The 19,528-nt window shown below is 41.3% G+C and overlaps 1 protein-coding gene and 1 long non-coding RNA gene across 4 annotated transcripts; one reads left to right on the forward strand and one right to left on the reverse strand.

The window, feature by feature from the left end:
• Window positions 1-2,658: 2,658 nt before the first annotated feature.
• LOC121137867 lies at window positions 2,659-10,971 on the reverse strand. 3 transcript variants are annotated; one of them, XR_005875137.1, is made up of 4 exons: window positions 10,838-10,971; window positions 9,694-9,819; window positions 9,109-9,320; window positions 2,659-2,933 (listed from the first exon to the last, which is right to left on the reverse strand). It is a non-coding gene; the product is annotated as an uncharacterized LOC121137867 (long non-coding RNA). The 3 variants fall into 3 exon arrangements; XR_005875136.1 differs by lacking the exon at window positions 2,659-2,933 and adding an exon at window positions 8,448-8,907 and having other exon boundaries at window positions 9,109-9,176; XR_005875135.1 differs by lacking the exon at window positions 2,659-2,933 and adding an exon at window positions 8,448-8,907.
• On the forward strand, window positions 7,170-12,787 carry LOC121137866. Its single transcript, XM_040740705.1, has 3 exons — window positions 7,170-7,635; window positions 7,946-8,014; window positions 12,593-12,787. Exons 1-3 carry the CDS (start codon window positions 7,252-7,254, stop codon window positions 12,740-12,742), a joined length of 603 nt encoding a protein of 200 aa, XP_040596639.1. The 5' UTR covers window positions 7,170-7,251; the 3' UTR covers window positions 12,743-12,787.
• The last annotated feature ends 6,741 nt before the right edge of the window (window positions 12,788-19,528 follow it).

Raw genomic sequence — 19,528 nt, forward strand, 5'->3', positions numbered from 1 at the left:
TCTTCTGACAGCAACCTTTTTTTTTTTTTTTTTTTTTTTTTGGTTTTTACGAGACAGGGTTTCTCTGTATTGTTTTGGAGGCTGTCGGTCCAGCCTGGCCTCGAACTCACAGAGATCCGCCTGCCTCTGCCTCCCGAGTGCTGGGATTAAAGGCGTGTGCCACCACTGCCCAGCCAGCAACCTTTTTTTAAAAAGTCCATTTATTTATTTATTTTTATAAAGACCACTGATTTACTTGAGATAAATAAATCTCACCATTTATCCCTCACTCGCCTGAAACGCAAAGAGACACACCTGCTTCCACCTCTGGTTTCTTCCAATTGCTGGTATTAAAGGTATGTGTCATCATGCCTGGCTGAAGTCCATTTTGATTATGGTAGACCTAATTGATAAGCCAGGATAACTTTCCAACCTAAGATCTTTAATCATATGCAGGCTTTGAAGCATAGATATGTTTGAGTATTAGTCAGTTTGTTGAATCTTGTAATCTTCCTGGAAGGTTATACTTATAATATGCTTGGGAAGTCCTCTTAGAATTGTCCACATAATCCCTGTGTGATCTAGAGAAACAGTTTCACTTCCTCTGTTGAATTCTTTTTAACTTGTAACCTGTGTGTCCAATCTAGCACATCCTAGGAAATATGTACAGAGGTGAAAGTGAGCATCCTTGTCCTGTTCTTGATCTTAAGGAGTGTCTTGGTTTCTAGTGCTGTGATAAAACACCAAGATCAAAAGCAACTTGGAGAGGAGAGGGTTTATTTCCAATTACAGTTCTATATAACAGTCCCATATAGAAGGAATTCAGGATAGGAATTAGAGGCAGGAACCTGGAAGCAGGAACTGAAGCAGATGCCATGGAGGAGCACAGATTAATGACTTGATCTCAAGCTCACAGTCAGATCCCCATCTTATAACTCCCAGGCCAACTGCCCAGGGGTGGCACAGCCCATAGTGGTCTGGAACCCCCCCCCATATCAATCTTTAACTAGTAAATGTCACATAGCTATGCTTACCCAACCACCTGATGGAGGCATTTTCTTTTTTGAGGTTCCCTCTTTCCAGATGACCTAGCTGGTATAAATTGAAGAAACAAACAAACAAATCTGACCATCACAAAGAGAAAGCATCAAAGTCTCACCATCCAGAATGATGTCAGCTATGGGTTTTTGGTGATGTTATTTTGTTACAGTGAGATCATTCCCTTCTGTTCCCAGTTTGCTGCATTTTCTTTCTATCATTAAGGTGCTGGGCTTTGTCACTTTCCCTGAATTCTATACATGTGAATTTGTGCTTTATGGATTTGAAACAGTATTTCTATTGTATCCTGATGTTAATTAGATTTTTTAGAACAAATTCTATGTGGAATATAATCCTTTTTTTTAAAGATTCATTTATTTATTACATATACAGTGTTCTGTCTACACGCCAGAAGAGGACACCAGATTGAATCGTAGATGGTTGTGAGCCACCATGTGGTTGCTAGGAATTGAACTCAGGACCCCTGGAAGGGCAGTCAGTGCTCTTAATCTCTGAGCCATCTCTCCAGCCTGAATATAATCCTTTTATATGATACATCATCTGGGGTTTTTCATTTCTTCTTTTAGTGTATATACACTATGAAGTGCTATTTTTGTACTTCTTTATTAATTTTTTATATTCTAATGCCAGTTAACCCTTCCTCCTTTCCTCCCACTCCCTCTACTTCCCCCCTCCTCCCATCTGCTCCATGGAGAGGGTAAGGCCTCCCCTAGGAAGTCTACTAAGTCTGTCTGGGGGTTTTTCTTTAGGCAATTTTTTCATGTATATTCAGAAGAGAAAATATATTTTGTATTTTCATTATCCAATGAGAACCTTGTTTGGTTTTAGCATCAGGATATTTCTGGCTTTTTATAAGGCATTGGGAAATGTTTGCTCTTCCCTACTTATGAAAAATTGGTACCAATTATCCTTTAAATGTTGAGTAGAATTTCTATAGGAAGTTTTAAAATGACAAATCTCTTTGTCAAGAAATCTGTTAGATAGTCTGTGTCTTTAAAGAAATTATTCACACAGGGCAGGAATCTCAGAACTCAGGAGGTGGATGTAGGCAGATTTCTAAAAGTTCGAGGCCAGCCTGGCCTACACAGAAACTGAGTTTTGGAGGCAGCCAGAACTATATAGTGAGACTTGATCTCAAAAAATCAAAAACTATTGTCATTAATTTAGGTCACCTAACTCACTAGCTTACATTCATTCATAAAGCTTTTAACTGTCCCTTAAGTTCCTACAAAATCTGTGTTGATGGCTACCGGAAGTGATTTTAATAATTTGAGTTTGTTTTCTTCTCCGGCTTTCTAACTAAAAGTTTGAAAACCTTATTGATCTTTTACAGGGATCACCTTTCATCCTATCCTGTTTTGTTTTTTTTTTTCCAATGCATTAGTTTTTTCGTCTGAGCTGTATTAACTCTTCCATTCTGATCACTAAATGTTTAATTCCCTTTTTTCAGAGTGTGACTGTACACGACTAGGCTATTGTGTGTATGAGACCTTGATTCTTTTAAAATGTAGACAGTTGTGGCTGAGGGGATTTGGGGGAGGGTATGGGAGGAGAGGAAGGAGGAGACATTGCGGTCAGATGTAAAATAAATGAATAAATTTAATAATAAAAAATGGTGCCATTCAAACTATAAACTTCTTCTTTGTCATAAGATGTCTGCATCTCACACATTTAGGGATGTCCTGTCTTCATTCTACACATTTGCAGAGCTTTTTCCTGTCGATCCTTCCTTTGGTTCATCTGATACCTGGCAGTGTGGTGTTTCCTTCTGTTTTCCATGCTCAAGAATATTCACAGATGTGGTGGTCAAAAGAGAGTGGCCCCCAGTAGGATCAACCATTTGAAAGCTTGGTCTTCAGTTGGTAGAACTCTTCGGGAAGGATTTGAAGTTTGACCTGTTGGAGGTGTGTCGCCAGAGGGCACAGGGTGGGAAGGTGGATTTAGAGGTTTCAAAAGCCAACACCTTTCTAGCTGATTCTCTCAGCTACTGCTCTAGTATTATGCTGGTCTAGCTGCTGCCATGTTTCTGACCACGATAGTCATGGACTAATGCTCCGAAACTGTAAGCAAGTCCCCAATTAAATACTTTCCTTTGTGAGTTACCTTAGTCATGATGTTTTGTAATTGCAATAGAAACATAACTAAGACAATGAATTTCTGAATTGTTCATTTTATCAAACACACTGAACTATCAGACACTCATTGCAATCACTACAGAGCTGTCAAATTTGTCAAAATAACACACTATGAACTGATGGATTTGAACACAAGTTACTTACCTTTAGTGATTTTGTAGAGAAAAGAGTGTCTTAAATGGGATGTACAAGCACAATTCAACCTCCAAAAGCATCTTAGGTGATGATCACAGGCTCATCACAAAAGTATAACAAAAGTTGAAAGCTTTCTATCATGTCACACCTCACTAGGTAAGTTTTGTTTTCATGGAATAAGTTCTAGGTACTTTTTGTCACAGCTAGCATCAACTACATTTCCCCAGAAAGAATTGGAAATGGACATTAAAAGAAATGAGACTATATGTTCAAAGCCCTCACACAATGGATTTCACCTCAGCAACAATCACAGAGTAGTTAACTGACCAGACATAGTTAATCACCTGCTTCTCTCTGCTTGGCTAGTGCCAATACCACAAGTGCATCGAATGTAAACCAGAGTTTTTCAAATCAGTACAGCCAGTGTGACCACATACTAGTTGAAAATACCTCCCCTGACTTTCCTCTTCTGAGACATTATCAATTGTTTCCTATAGAGGTAACAATTGTTTTTTTTTATTGCAGTAGGTTCAATAGATTTGGAAGTACTTAGCATATCAGTTAACTTACTTTTCTCTTTGCTATGATAAAATACCTACCTACAGAAAATAGCATTTATTCTGGCTTATCTTTCTAGGACGTCATTCCATTGCAACTGAGACCACATGGCAGCTGGCAGAGAAGACAGAGTGGTGGCAGGGGAAGGTTGGGGTATGTGAGGTGTGATCTGTGTATATGCATGTTCAGAGTAGGAAGTGGAGTCTGTGTCCAGGCATGCTCAGGGATGGAAAGGTGTGATCTGTGTCTAGGCATGCTCAGGGTGTGAGGTGTGATCTGTGTCTAGGCATGCTCAGGGTGTGAGGTGTGATCTGTGTATATGCATGTTCAGAGTAGGAAGTGGAGTCTGTGTCCAGGCATGCTCAGGGATGGAAAGGTGTGATCTGTGTCTAGGCATGCTCAGGGTGTGAGGTGTGATCTGTGTCTAGGCATGCTCAGAGTGGGAGGTGTGATCTGTGTCCAGGCATGCTCAGGAATGGAAAGGTTCAACCTATGTCCAGGCATGCTCAGGGATGGAAAGGTGTGATCTGTGTCCAGGCATGCTCAGGGGAGCAGAGCTTGAACAGGTAGTGGGACTGGGACATATCATCCACAGGCCTGCCCCAGTGACTGCCTTCCTCCAGACAGCCTCCACCTCCTCAAAGTTCCACAGCCTTCCCAGACAGCACCACTAGCCAGGTTCAAACAGGCAAGCCTACCGGGGACCATTTCACATTAAGCTATACGTTTGCCCTGGCCAACTTCTTCAGACTCGGTAGTCAAAAATCTGAAAAGGGACAGAAAAGGCGACACAGATTCACACTAATTTTACCCCATCTGTGAATACTGTCTTACAACAAAACAGAAATGTAAGAACAGTTCCCTTAAAAATTAAACCCCACCTTTATGTGAAATCTCATATAAAATAACCTCCAATGAACACACTTTGCATTATCTAGATTATCTATAATTAAAACGTCATCTCAGATCCAGTTTTTCCTAGTAAGTGGTTTAGGGAATAGAGAGGTGGCTCCCAGGGTAAGAGCACTTGCTGCACCTGTAGGAGCCCGGCTCCTAGCACCCACGTTAGGGAACTTACAAGCACCTGTGATTCCAGCTCCAGGGAACTCACCTCTGGCCTCCACAAGAACCCAAATGCATACGTACATGCATACAACACACACACAAATATGAATACGTTAAAAGTACATCTCTACCCGTGCACACCTTTAATCCCAGCACTCAGGAGGCAGAGGCAGGTGGATCTCTGTGAATTCAAGGCCAACCCTGGTCTATAAAGTAAGTTCCAGAACAGCCAGGACTGTTGAGAAAACTTGTCTCAAAAAACAAAATTAAAAAAAATCTTTAAAAATAAAACGTGTTTGCTTGAATGGATGTTGTCAGTGCATATGCTCCCATTATTGTTTGCGTTTCTTACATAATCAAGAAGCTGAGAAATAGCTTACTTTTCTACAGGTACAGTAATGGGGTTCACATTTGTTGTCCTGTTATCATAAAGCCCACTCAGTGCTTAAAGATTTGTTCATCTTTAGTTTATCTGTATATCTGTCTGCATGTATGTTTGTGTACCAGGTGCATGTCTAATGCCTGCAGGGACTAAAAGAGGACATCAAATCCCCTGGAACTGGAGTTACAGTTGGTTGTGAGCCACTCAAGGTAGGTGTGGTAACTGAACTCAGATCCTATGCAAGAGCAGTCAGAGTTCTTAACCACTGAGCCATTATCCCAACTCTACCTTTCCTTAATTCATATTTTATTTATACTTACCTGTTCTATTTGGTCCCTATGGCGCTCATATTTTTTATTTTGAGACAGGATTTCTAACTATGTAGGCTATGCTGGCCTGGAACACATAGAACTCTGCCTGCTTCTTCCTCCTGAGTGCTGGAATTAAAGGCATGAGCCACTATGCCTGGTTCCTCAGAATTTTTTTAACCATAAAAGATATACATTGAAAATAATCATTATAAGACACTATGTAGCAGTACAGAGTTTTAATTCATAAATTTATATTGCTTCTTGTGCAATCACAATTTCCATTTTGCACAGATACTCTATGGAGAAATTCACTGAGTTTTATAGTTTTGGGTCTAGTTAATTTAGGTAGAAATTTGTGTGTGTATGTATATAATTTTTTATAATAAAGTTCAAGTTTTTAATTAAAAATTAGGGATGGATATTTACTTCTGAAATAGATACCTTTTTGGTTTATTTGTTTTTTTTAGACAGGGTTTCTCTGTGTAACAACCCAGCTCACATTTATTCTTTCAGTCTCAGCAGTTTAAAAGTGCAAAATCTGTTCAGGGACTCTAGGTTTTCTCTGGGACTCAGTCTCTAAACTGTAACCACATATAGAATCAAAGATCAATTACACACTTCCAACACACAATGACACAGAATATGCATCACCACATGAGAGGGAGGAAAAGGAGCATAGTGGGGCAAAGGCAGAGAGTAGCCACATTGCTTGCCAAACTATCGAAAGAGTGGTCTCCAGCCCAGCTGCAAATATTGTTTCCCTCTGAAACCCCTTGAGCTGGGGCTCCATGGTCCACACTGCTCTTGGCAATATTGTCTTCCAATATCCTATTAGGATGCACCATTAAACCCTAATTACAATATTTAGCCTCTTTACTAAAGTGCCAAAGTCTTCTCTTTGCTCAAAACCCAGAACGATCAGGCCTGTCACGGCAAGACCAGCACTCCCTAGTACTACATTTGTCCTAATTACTGGGAAGACACACCATGACCAAGGTGACCAAGTGCAAGGAAGAGTATAATGGGCTTCAATTGCAGAGATTGAGTCCATGACCATCATGATGGGTAGCATGGCAGCAGGCAGGTGGGCATGATGCCGGGACAGTAGCTAAGGCAGGAGTCAGAGAGAGAAGTATGGTTTAAAAAGGGACACACACACACACACACACACACACACACACACACACAGATCTCTAATCACTTTTATTTATCCTGTTGTGTAACATGAAAGCCATTATAAAGCCACTTAACCTGACATCCACACATTTTCCCAGTTCCTGTTTTAGGGCTGCTGCCTCAGGACCCCGGCACGTGGACCTAGTCCATGTGTCTGCCTAGGCTCCACCAATGAAAGGAAAGCACTGCCTGATGGCAAAGTCTAATGCTACATCTCTACTGCTCAGCGCTATTTGCCACAGTCATGCTTACACCTAGACCCTGAGAGTCTGTTTCTCTGGAGGTGAGGCTGAAGTACTGGAGCAAAGGGAGGGTGTGTCACTTCACAATGGACATTCTGTCATGGAATGAGGTGAGGGCTGACCTGTGACATAACTGCCACAGCAGGTTAGGCCAAGCTCAGTCACTAACTGCCATTAGTAAAGTAAGGGCTTTGCAGGGTGCTGGGAAGATGAGAAGAAAGCATCCAAGAATTTTGGGAAGTCTACGACATCCTCTCCCCCCTCAGACTCCCCCATCCTCTGTTTATCCAACCAGCATTCGCCTCTTCCCATCTCAGCCGTCCACCCCTCAACCTTCTTGTCATACGAATCCTCTGTCTGTTTTCTACCCGACCTATTTCCCTCCTCTAAAGAACACTTCCTACTTCCCCACCTTTATGATCATTTTGCCCAGCTCCTCCTGTGTAGACAAACTTTCTTCTAAGCACCGTGCTCTCTTCAAACCCTCTTCCTATTTGTCTACCCTCATGACTACTTCTCCCAAAAGAGCACCGCTGGAGAATTGTCTAGTCTCTCTTTCTCATCAGGAAGCTGGTTACCTTCAGTCAGATTGGGTAAGTGTAAAACCTCACACAAGGGATCCTTGCAGACAGTTCATGTCAGAAATGGCAAGACTGTTTTCCTAGCAGCCCATCATGGTGAACACAGGAAAAGCAGGATGATGTAGCCAGCTGACAGCCTGGATGTCATCTCCCCTGATTTCTGTATTGACTTCTTCTCTCACTGAACCTGGCTGTAACTGAGAAACTTCCTAGAGGGTTTAGAGAAATCAGAATCCTAAGAAGGCTTTTCCACAGTCATCAGAAAGCCTTCTTCAGAGGGATCCACACATGGTTTCTTAATGTCTTTCCACTTATCCTCCAGGAGTTGAGGAAGAATTCTCCAGGCACAGCTCCTGGAATTGGAGAAGACAGATGGGACCCCACACCCTTGGTAAGCATGGCTTTGTGAGCACCAGGAAGCTCAGGAGTGCTCCAGGTGACAACTAAGAGGAGCAGGGGCCAGTCTGGACTGAGTCAGGGTTCTGGGTTCAGCTTAGGCTCCATTGGAAGTATCAGCTTAAGCCATTTCATGACTCAGTTTCCCTGCCATGAAATGGAGATACTGTAGAGTAAGTCCTTTTCATAGTGGTCAATGATGTAGTGACAAGTGCTAACAATTGTGCAAGGACATCAACCAATGCTTAGAATTTTTCACAAGAAACAAAAGAAAGGACAGCCAATAAAGGAGTAAGGTATTCAGCCAGTGTGCATGTGTGCGTGCACACATACACACGTTAGAGAGAGAAGCACTACTGTCAAATGAATTAATTAGGCAACAACTTTCAAGTAGAATGAACATTTTGTAGTTACAATGTATTGGGTTATCTCAAGAGGAGGGTAGGGCTCTGAGATTGTTTCTGGACTGTAAATCTAGAGAAATCAGCAAGAAGCTAACAAAGGAGCCATAACTAGCAGGGAAGAAACAAATGCTTCATATAAAACACTCTTGGAAAGCTGGGAAACACCAGTGCTGAGAGGAGAGCCAGACATCACAGGCACAGCAGATAGTAACCAGTTCCAGACGCAGCAGATAACGGTCCAAAAACTGTAAGTTGTATTAACTCCACCAGTTCAGTGAATGAAATGGCCTCCCAGAACAAAACAAGAACCACTTATCTGTTGTCTATGCGAAAGCTGGTTTGAATAAGGACACATTTATGTTAAAAATCAGAGGCTGCCTGTGTCTTCTGAGGAGACCCTCCTTTCTGTCCTGGTCTGTGGATTCCTCCTGCTTGATAAAAATGAAGAAGCATCTCCTCTCCAGTTTCCCGAGTCTCACAAGTGCTGTAAATTGTATGAGAGGCCTTTGGAAGAAGCACTCTTGTGGCACTGACTCTTTTCCTAGCCCCTGATTCAGGGAAGCTCCCCCAGGTCCCCACACGTTTGCTTTGTCCCATGCCTTACCCCTGCCATCTGAAGGGGGATAGATGCCCATCTCATCCCACCAGCACACGCTAACATTATAGCTCCATTTCTTTCACTTACCACTTGCCATCAGCACTCGTAGACTAGACATGGGGGCCTCTTGCCTGGTGGTTGCTCAGGTTGATGCACTGGACAAAGAGGGATGCCATGATGCTTCACCATGTCTGTCAGGCACAACAGACCTGAGGTGACCTGCAAGGTGACTGCCATGGTAGGCCTGGCACCTGCAAAGTCATTGTCTGCATTTACTGAAGAGAGGTCTGGAGACTCTTCTGGAGAGATGACAAAATGGCTTCCGAGCATTTTATATGTTAAACCTAATTTCCCACTCCTACTCTTTCTTCCTGTTCTTGTTCCAGATGTCTGTCCTATTGGCTCTGTATTCTTCAGCCTGCTGCGCAGCCCAGCCCATCCTTTCTGTTTTCTGATACACACTCCCCCCACTATCCCACCTTAGCTCTATGCCTGGCTCTTCCCTTTTTCCAGACTTTTCTCTGAGCACCCTGTGCACACTGACCCCTTCACTATTGGACCTAGTCCCCTAACATTTCAGTTCAGTAGTTCCCCATTGTCTAATCCCAGCATAGGCAGTTGCCCTTCACAGGACGAGTCAGCCTTCCTCCTGGGAGGGTTTACCTGCCATACCTGAGGGTCAGCAGCGGCAGGGCTGTGCCTGGTGTGCATGGGAAGGGCTCACATTGCCAGTTTGCTGCCTGGAGCATTGCTGTGTTCACTTCCTCAATGGCGTTTTTTCTCTCTCTTTGGCCATACCTGGAAAATACTACAGAGGTCTGAGTGAAACCAGTGCCCCAAAGATTTTACTGCCAACTGTCAGGATAATGGCTTTGCTTTTATCTAACAAGTTGAGGAACCTAGAACTAGTCATGAGCCCCATTCACTGTTTCCTCAGGTACCAGGGAAACAGCACCCAGAGCCACAGACTGGGAACCACAAAACTGAAGAGATTCAAGTCCTGGTTAAGCTTGGTGTCTTTACTCAGTAAGCTCTGGAAAGTACAGCAGCAATGGAGGTGCCACCCAAAAGGACAGGGCAGAGATTCAGTCTTGCTGGGGTTTAAATCTGGACTCAGTTTCCCACTTGGTGACCTTGGCTTGGCTGGGAACCAGTGTGATAACCCAGCAATCTTGTCATAACTGGAGACTTGACTGCAGTCTGGAGCTGGTTAGGAGGGGTAAATAAGTGACCTTAGTGATTTCTCTCAGTAGTGCCTCTCACACTGAAAGGCCTCAAGAAGTGTAGGCATGCACTTGCAGATTTGTGCTTACATGACTAATGTCGGCTTTCACAGGATGAAGTTGGGAGCCTCAAAACATCAGGTCTGCTTGAAAAATACCTCAGGATAGCCTGAGCTGTCTTTGATCGAGAGCACATTTTTTTTTTTATCAAATAACAGTTTTGGGATGGAGAAAGGAGAGGGTAAGCCTTTTAGCAAGTCAGGAAACTCAGACCCTCACACTACTTCCCCTTTCACAGATAATGTAAAATGACACTTTGTGTGCGTAGACACCGGTGTCTAGAAGGGCTGCAACTCGGATCTGCCCGGAGATCCCACGTCAGCTTCATCAAAATAAGAAGCACAGGTGTGAGATGGGCAGTTGTGGCGCACACCTTTAATCCCATCACTCGAGAGGCAGAGGCAGGTGGACATCTGTGAGCTGGAGGCCAGGCTGGTCTACAAAGTGAGTTCCAGGACAGCCAGAGTTACACAGAGAAACCCTGTCTTGGAAAAAAAATTAACAAACAAGCAGCACAGACAGATGTGACTGACCTGGCCTGGAACACAGACAAGCCACTTCTGCATGGTTTAGATCAGAGGCTGTGCTTGTCCAATTTACAGATGGTTAACAAATTCCACATGTCTGTACATCATTATAAAACTGGGGACAATGGCCCTCATTGGCACCATTGGCAAACACAGTACACCAATAAACATTAGATCTAGGAGTTCTAGATCTTTAGGAAGTAATCAATCTGAAGTTCCAGAACAATGTGGTTGCGACTTGATTGTCCACCCCCTCCCCCAGCATCCCCCCTCCCCCCCCCCCCCGTGGTGTGGGATTCTTTGCCCTGGGAGGGCCTTATACTCTTTAATATAGGGAAAGTCATACCAAATGGGAAACTGCCTCATATTAACTTGGAACATTTGTTGAATATTTGTCCTTTATTTTATTTGCATAATATAGATTATTTGAAACTAGTCTATGAGGCCTCTTTTTCTTTTATTCATTTCTTGGTGAGACTTAAACAGATTCATTCTTTTATTAAATATGCATTAAAATTGCAACCCTCCCATAAACGGCAGAGTACTTCCCCAGGATCTAGTAAGACAAGCAAGCATGAGAAATACTTTAGTTTCAGTCTCTTGCACATTACCAGGGAAAAACAGCATGATCATGTTTGTCATAGCACTGGCCCTCTGTACAAATTTCTGCCCTAGTTCCATCCTGTTACCATGATCTCTGAGAAAATGCAGCTGAGCGAGAAAGGGTTTATTTAACTTAAAAGTCAGTTACAGACTATCATTGTGGGGAAGTCAAGATGGGACTTTGAAGCAAGCTAGTCAATCATATCCATAGTCAAGAGCAGAGAGACTATTTACTATGGCATGGGAATCTAGCAGTAGCCATGTCTCAAGAGGGGAATTACTCTCCCTCCCTCCTTCAGGAGCCATCAACAGCCAATAACTCCTCCACTAATGGTGAGGCCAAAGGACCCTTCACACATCCATGCTGGAATTTTGAATGGCTTGATCTTTTAAAGGTCTGTGTGGGAACCATAACAACTATGAGTTAATGTATTCAATAACCAAGTCATGTTCAGAAGTTGGCATTTCACAGTTCTCCCCATTCAATGGCTCTTACATTCTTTCTATACCCTCTTCATGACGTTCCTCATTCCCTGGATATAGGGATAGCTATTATAGATGATCCCAGATGAGTTCTCAGTTACTCATAATACATGACACTGTGACCAGTTAAGAGTGTCTGCATTAACCATTATCAATTGCAAAAAGAAGTAACCACATACCACCTTCCCTCAAATCTCAATAAAAGCAAGTGCCAAGCAACAGTCCAGGCCCCCACGTAACTTTACTCTGTGGCCATTGGCCCATTTGCAGTGTTTTCTGGCCTGCTACTTTTGCAATCTATAATGCACATTTATTTCAACTGCTTAAATGACTGGTTGAGAATGTGGAAACACTCAACCCCAGACACTGATCACCAGTAATGCTATAATTCAACAACACTCATGCACCAGTCACCTCTTAAAACAACTTATCCCTGAGTTCTCTAACTGTGCTCTCTCTTGAAGACAGCTAGCTCTCTATGTGGAAGGTAGAGAGACGAAAATATGCCAAAAACATTCTCCTTCAACTTCATCACACTTCTGACGTCGTGTGGCAACTCCATTGTGGAAACATTCAATCAGAAAAGGAAATTTGGAGGCGCAGTCCAAATCATTCCAATCCAGACGGTCCCTGTTTCTATATGTGCCTATCTGATCCTGTTTTCTTTTCTCCAAGGAAACCTGCAGTGATGGAACCTCACATTTCCAAGTAACTCCAGGACCCGCAGAAGATGTTACTGTCTACAAAGCTAAGACAAAACACTTGGGACAAGATGATTCTCAGGTGCTGCATGCTTCCCATGCAGCCATTCTGGGTATAAAATAAAGCAGATGCGATTCACAGGAATAAATGTTATTATTAATAACTGAATTTTGGACTGTAGTTTCTAAACAAATTAAGAGGTAGAGTTATTTTATGCTGATAATGGGATCAGTACTGAAGGAAGAAAACATAAACCTTTAACTGGGTTGATATAATGATTCAAATTTTTTGAGGGAAAACCATGAAAAAATAAAAATGGAAATAAGGAGAAACTGGTATTTTCATTAGACACTTTGACCTCCCTTTATCAGAAGTGGAATGAAGAAGAGAATGGAAATTAGCAAGGACACAGCTCTACTAGATCTTTTACTTCCTGTATCAACAGCAGGTTATACCTTCTTCTCAAGGTCATGATAGACCACAGTCAAGGTCAAGGCACATCTTAAAAACAGAAGAGAATAGGAATCAAAGTTTCAGCTCTCAAATCATAGGAAGTTAAACTAGAAACTGGCATCAAGAGATAAATACAAATTTCCTAGGTACAGAGATGAAATCATATGCTTTTATATAAAGTAATGGTGAATAAAGAATTCTTAGGATTTAAAAAATATTTTAAAATAAAGGGGTTTTAAAACAAACTTTGTGTGAATCTGTGTGAAACATAATCATTGCATAGAGGAAAACTATCATGTAATATAGACAAAAGGAAATCAGTTATGCTTTTATATTAAAATACAGATACTACAAAATAAATCAAAAGTACACACAAGGAAAGATTATAGTGGTAGCCAAAGAAATCTTAGAAAAAATAGAACAATATACACAGGCCAGTTATGTGAAAAATAAGGGATATTAAAAGTAAATGATTTGCCTCACTCTAAGCTAACATAAATATAAAACAAGTTATTCCTGAAACAATATTATTTAAGAAAAAAATTACACAAGAGACACTGCATTAAAGTGAATCTATGAAAATAAATCAACTATTGGGATTCAAGATGTAACTCAGAGCTAGAGCACTTGCTGAACATGTTTCTGCACAGGTGTTCCCAGAGGCTAACCTAATCTAAATGTTGCCTCACATGCATGAGTAGATGCTACCCTAATCTAGACCGTGTCTCATAATGCTCCAGGAGGCTTTGTGTCATTTGGGATTCTAGATTTTGTCAACTGGACAATACAAACTATCACTGATAACTTTCAACCTTCATCTAAGAAGTGAAAGGAACTTTTCATGGGCCAATGAGTAAATAGCACAAACTCTCTGAGTCCAAAGAAGTTACATGAAATTTCTGATATTTGAGGAAGAGCAGAAAAAAATAGTAGCAAAGAGCAGTCAGGAAACTAGAAAACATTAATTATATGTGTAGTAGAATTCCAGAAAGAGAAGGAACCAGGCATAATACTTGAGGCAATAGTGGGTCAGAATTTCTAGTAAGATACAGCAGGGCCAAAGACAGCATTGCCATGAAGATCAGAGGGTTGCAAGGTGGGTAAACACCAGAAAATTTCACCTATTAAATGAAAAATGATAAAATGATGCCTATTTCTTCATATAAAAATGCACAAAAATAATGATTTGAGGTTTTTTGGGGAAGTCTTATGTCAACAAAGCACTGCTGAGCCAATAGGAATCTAGATAGGTGGGACTAGGAGTCCAGGAGGACTCTGGGAAGGAGAAACACAACAGAGTTCGAGATGTCACGCCATGGGGTAGGAAGCCCGGAAACTTCTCCGGTTAGAGACATACTTAGATTAACAATTATGGGGTAATTACTTAAGTCAGAGCTAGCCAGTAAGAAACAAACAAGGCCAACAGCTTCATAATTAATATAGCCTCCTGTGTGTTTATTTGGGACTGATGCGGCTCTAGAACCAGGCTGGCGGGAAGGCTTCTCTCAAAGAAAAAGCTTCTCTTTACAGAGGTTGGCATCACATGATCGGCAAGTGAGAGAGAATCTATCTCTGGACCTAGGGTGACAGTTGAGTGGCAAAGTGCCTGTTTCCCAAACAAGAGCAGTGGAGCTCAGTTCTCAACTCTAATGGACACAGCAGGGTGGATGCAGCAATGTGCACCTGTAACCCCAGCACTGGGCAGACACAACACAGACTTCCTGGGCTCACCTCCAGTCAGACTAGCTAAAAGTGCAGAGTTACAGGTTCAATAAGGGAGACTGTCTCCAGTCTCAACACCCACAGTCACTGGCGAGTGTATCAGCACACATCCACCCACCTCCTCACCCCCACCCCCAAAAGGAATTACATGTAATTTTATACAAAATACATAAGAGCTTGGGGAGTTGTGTTAGGGTTTCTATTGCTGTAAAGAAACACCATGACTAAAGTAACCCTTATAAAGGAAAACATTTAATTGGGACTGGCTTACAGTTTCAGAAGTTTAGTCCATTATCATCATGGTGAGAGGCATGGTGGTATGCAGGAAGACATGGTCCTGGAGAAGGTGCTGGGAATTCTACATCTCAATCAGGCAGCAGCAGGAGACCATGTCACACTGGGCATAGCTTGAGCATATGAAAACTCAAAGCTTGCCCCCACAGTGATATACTTCCTCTAACAAGGCCACACCTACCCCAACAAGTCCATACCTCCTAATAGTGCTACTTTCTACAGGCCAAGCATTCAAACACATGAATTTCTGGGGGTCATACCTATTCAAACCACCATATTCCATTCCCTGGCCCCCATAGACTTGTAATCATATCACAATGCAAAATGCATTTAGTTCAACTTCAAAAGTCCACGTAGTAGTTCACAGTCTCAACAATGTTTAAAAGTCCAAAATTCAAAGTCTCTGAGATTCATGCAATCTCTTAACTGTAATCCCCCTGTAAAATCAAAATAAAAAAAGCACATACTTCCAACATATAATGGCACAGGATATACATTACCATTTCAAAATTGAGGAAAGGGAGCACAGTGAGGAAATACTGGATCAAAGTCAAGACTGAAAACCAGCTGGGCAAACTCCAAATTATGCATTTCCATGTCTGATATCAAAATGCTCTTCAGGTGTCCAACTTCTTTCAACTTTGCTGACTGCAACACACTTCTTTCTCTTGGGCTGGTTCCACTCCATGCTAGATTTCCTGGGCAGGTATGCAACAGCTGTGGCATCTCCAGCATGTTGGAGTCTCTAAGGCAATCCAGGCAAAGCTTCACATAATGACCTCTCTGGGTCTCCATTCAGGGACACCCCTGACACATGCCTGATCTCAGCTGCTCAGAGTAAGATTCCATAACCCTACCTTCTATCCTTGACTGTATAGCCAGAACTATATGGCTGAAACTGCCAAGTTCTGATGCTTGCTGGGGCTGGAACATGGCCTCCTTATTCAATTACATCTTCACTAACTTTCTGTTTTGATGGTTTCTTTCACTGCCTAAGCTTGTCTGTCCTGAAACTGGATCTGTAGACCAGGCTGGCTTCATCAGCCTCTGCCTTCCAAATGTTGGGATTAAAGGTATGTACCACTGCACCTGGTTCTAAACTTTTCTTTAATTCTTTTTCACAAGTAGGAAATTTAGCTAGGGAGGATTTTGCCCTGAGGTCACCACTCCCTTTATTCTAGATCTTAATCTGTTTGTCTCCTTGAACACAGGATTTAGCTCTATTCCACTTCCTGGTGCCCTTTTACTCCTCAAATTGTACATTTTGTATTTTTACTTTCTCAGCTTGCTCCTTTTCATTCTAAATCTTCATTGGAGTTAACACTAATAACCATATTACAGATTCCATATAGGGCTGTTTTGAGATTTTTCTCTGCCAACAGAATTAATCCAAATCCTTTCACTTTAACCTCAGGCAGACTCTTCAGATAAAGGCAAAAAGCAGCCACATTTTTCACCAAAATATCACAAGAATGTTCTCTAAGTTACATACAAAAATTCTTCTCCTCTCAAACCTCTTGAACCAGTCCCCCACAGTTCAATTCATCCTCAGCACCACTGTCTTCTATGCTTTTACTAGGATGGCCCATTAAGCAGCACTTAAAGCATTCCACTGCTTTTCTAATCCAAAACCCCAAAGTCCACATTTCTCCAAACAAAATTATGGTTAGGCCTATCACAAAAATACCCCAGTCCCTGGTATCAATTTCTGTCTTAGTTAGAGTTTCTATTGCTGTGAAGAGACATCATGACCAAAGCAACTCTTATAAAGGAAAACATTTAATTGGGTCTGGCTTACAGTTTCAGAGGTTTAATCTATTATCATCATGGCAAGAGACACTGAGAATTGCAGACAGACACAGTACTAGAGAATGAGCTGAGAATTCTACATCTTATAGAGCCACTCCCTAAATGCAAGCATTCAAACACACAAGTCTATATGGGCCCTACTTATTCAAACCACCACGGGAATGAATATGATCAAAACTTTTTGAACAATACTATCAAAGAGCTAGTAAAATTTTTAATCTTAAAAATGTAAAATAAAATTTAATCAAATAAATAAGTGAATGCAATTTAAAACATTGTTGATTTCCCTCACCAAAAACAATTCCCCCAAGTACTAGTATGAATATATTGTTTCTCCATGTCCATGTATGTAAACGAATGTAAATACAAATGAGCATATGAGTGCTTGTGGATAAGAAAAATGACATGAGAAAGGAAGGAGGAGAATTAGGAGTATTTTAAAATATAGAGAATTATAACACATGAATTTGAGCAGGGGATATATGTATGTTTCTGAACTTCACAGAGAAATTCTTTCAGCTGGTGGCCTAATACAAGGAGAATTAATAAAAGTTACAGATAATATTTCACTATTACATGTACGACACATAAAGTAGTATAATGTGATGAATTAGTCTTAAGTGCGTATTTTAAATCTGAGAATTTAAAAATATTTTTTAAACAAGCCAATGTATTTAGAATATAGAATATATGTGCTATCGTGGGCAAAACTGGATTCCAATAAAATATTCACTAGTTAGAAAGGTAGAAAATATGGGACTGATAAAAATATGAACAAGGAACTTGAGAGGAAGAGAAATATGTAAGAGACTTGATAGGTATTAGTTCAACCTGGAAGTGCCTTAACTTCAGTGCTTTATTTTTTTTAAAATTTTTTATGGTTTAAGAATTTCATACAAACCTAAGTGTGTTTTGATAAAATCTACCCCCTAATCCCCTCCTCCTTAATTCCTCCTATATCAGTACTATCACTTCACTCTCAACTTCACACACTCTCAATTTGCAAAAACACATTGAAACCAGTTAGTGCTGCCTGTACATGCACACATGGGTGTGTAGGATCACCTGCTGGCACATGGGTTGCCTCTCACTGACTCTCCTTCCCTCATGAGTCATTAACAGCTAGTAGCTCCTTAGCTAAGGGTAGGACTTCATGAGACCTCCTTATCTATATTGGGATTTTGACTGACTTGATCTTGAACAGGTCTTGTGTGCAGTGATTTACCTGTGTGTAATAGCTCTGTCATGTCCAGTAAATATTATTTTGCTGCAGACTCCTCTTACTCCTACAATCTTTGTGGCCCTTCTTCCATGACAGTGCCCAAGTCTTAAGAAAGAGGGTGTCATATAGATGTCCCTTTTAGGCCCAATTAATCTACAGTATTTTATTCTTTGCAAACTGAGAAGTTGTGCATTTCAAAAATATTCACCATCTATTGTAAAAAGAAAGTATCTTTGATGTACTGATCAAAGGTGAGACTTCAAATTCAATGTTTTAAAACCATCAGTTAAAGAGTATGAGAAGGAAAAGGTAGAAAAATTTAATTTTGATGTCTGAAAATTACAGTTTAAATGTGTTCAAATATATGCATTTGAAATGAAATGATGACTTTGAATGTGGATGGGAAGAACTAAAATTGCAAAAATGATTATCTTGTCAAAAGCAAGCGGTAGACTCAACACAATCCAAATCAAATCCTACACCAATCTATTCTCACAGACACAGAAAAATATGATTCAACAATTTATATAGAGGGACAATAAACCAAGGATGGCCAAAGCAATCCTGAACAAAAAGAGTAATGCAGGGATATTATCACACCTGATTTCAATTATACTACCAAGCTATCGTAACAAACACAGCATGATATTGGCACAAAACATACACACAGATCAATGGATTATGATTGAGAACCCAGATATGAGGCCATGCACCTCAGTTGTCTGATTTTGTCAAAGGCGCTGAAAACACACAATGAAGAAAGAGTGGTGTTTTCAACAAACATGCAGGGAAAACTGGATTTCAGCGTGAGTGACAGTGAAATGAGACCCCTGCCTTTCGTCTTGCATAAAACTCAACTCTATTGGGATCAAGGGCCTCAACCTAAGACCAGCTACCCTGAAACTGCCAGAGGAAAAAGCAGGGTGCTCTCCCATTCACAGACACAGGTAAGGACTTTCTGATGAAGACAAAGCACAGGGAGTAAGACCAACAATGGGTAAGTGGGCTCCATTGGGCTAATCAGCAGAAGAGCAGCAAAAGAAACCAGGCAGACCACAGAATGGGAGAAAAGCTTTGCCAGCTGATCATGTGACAGAGAATTGCTGTCTAGACTATACATCTCACTGTAGTCAGAATGACCATCACCAGGGATACTAGTGTCAACAAATCCTGGCACAGATGTGAAGAGAGGAGTTACACTGAGTTTAAACTAGCTCAGCCACTTTAGAAATCAGTCTGCGGGGTTCTCAAAAAACTAGATACAGACCTGCCACACGATCCACCCTTGGGGATGTATCCAAAGGACTCTAAATGCTACTTCAGAGACACTTGCACAGTCCATGGCCATTCAGTCTCAATGCTTATCAACAGATGTGTGAATAAGAAAAACGTTGTACATTGGACAACAG

This window comes from Mesocricetus auratus, unplaced genomic scaffold, assembly GCF_017639785.1.
Source record: "Mesocricetus auratus isolate SY011 unplaced genomic scaffold, BCM_Maur_2.0 Super-Scaffold_100707, whole genome shotgun sequence".
NCBI classification, from domain to species: domain Eukaryota; kingdom Metazoa; phylum Chordata; class Mammalia; order Rodentia; family Cricetidae; genus Mesocricetus; species Mesocricetus auratus.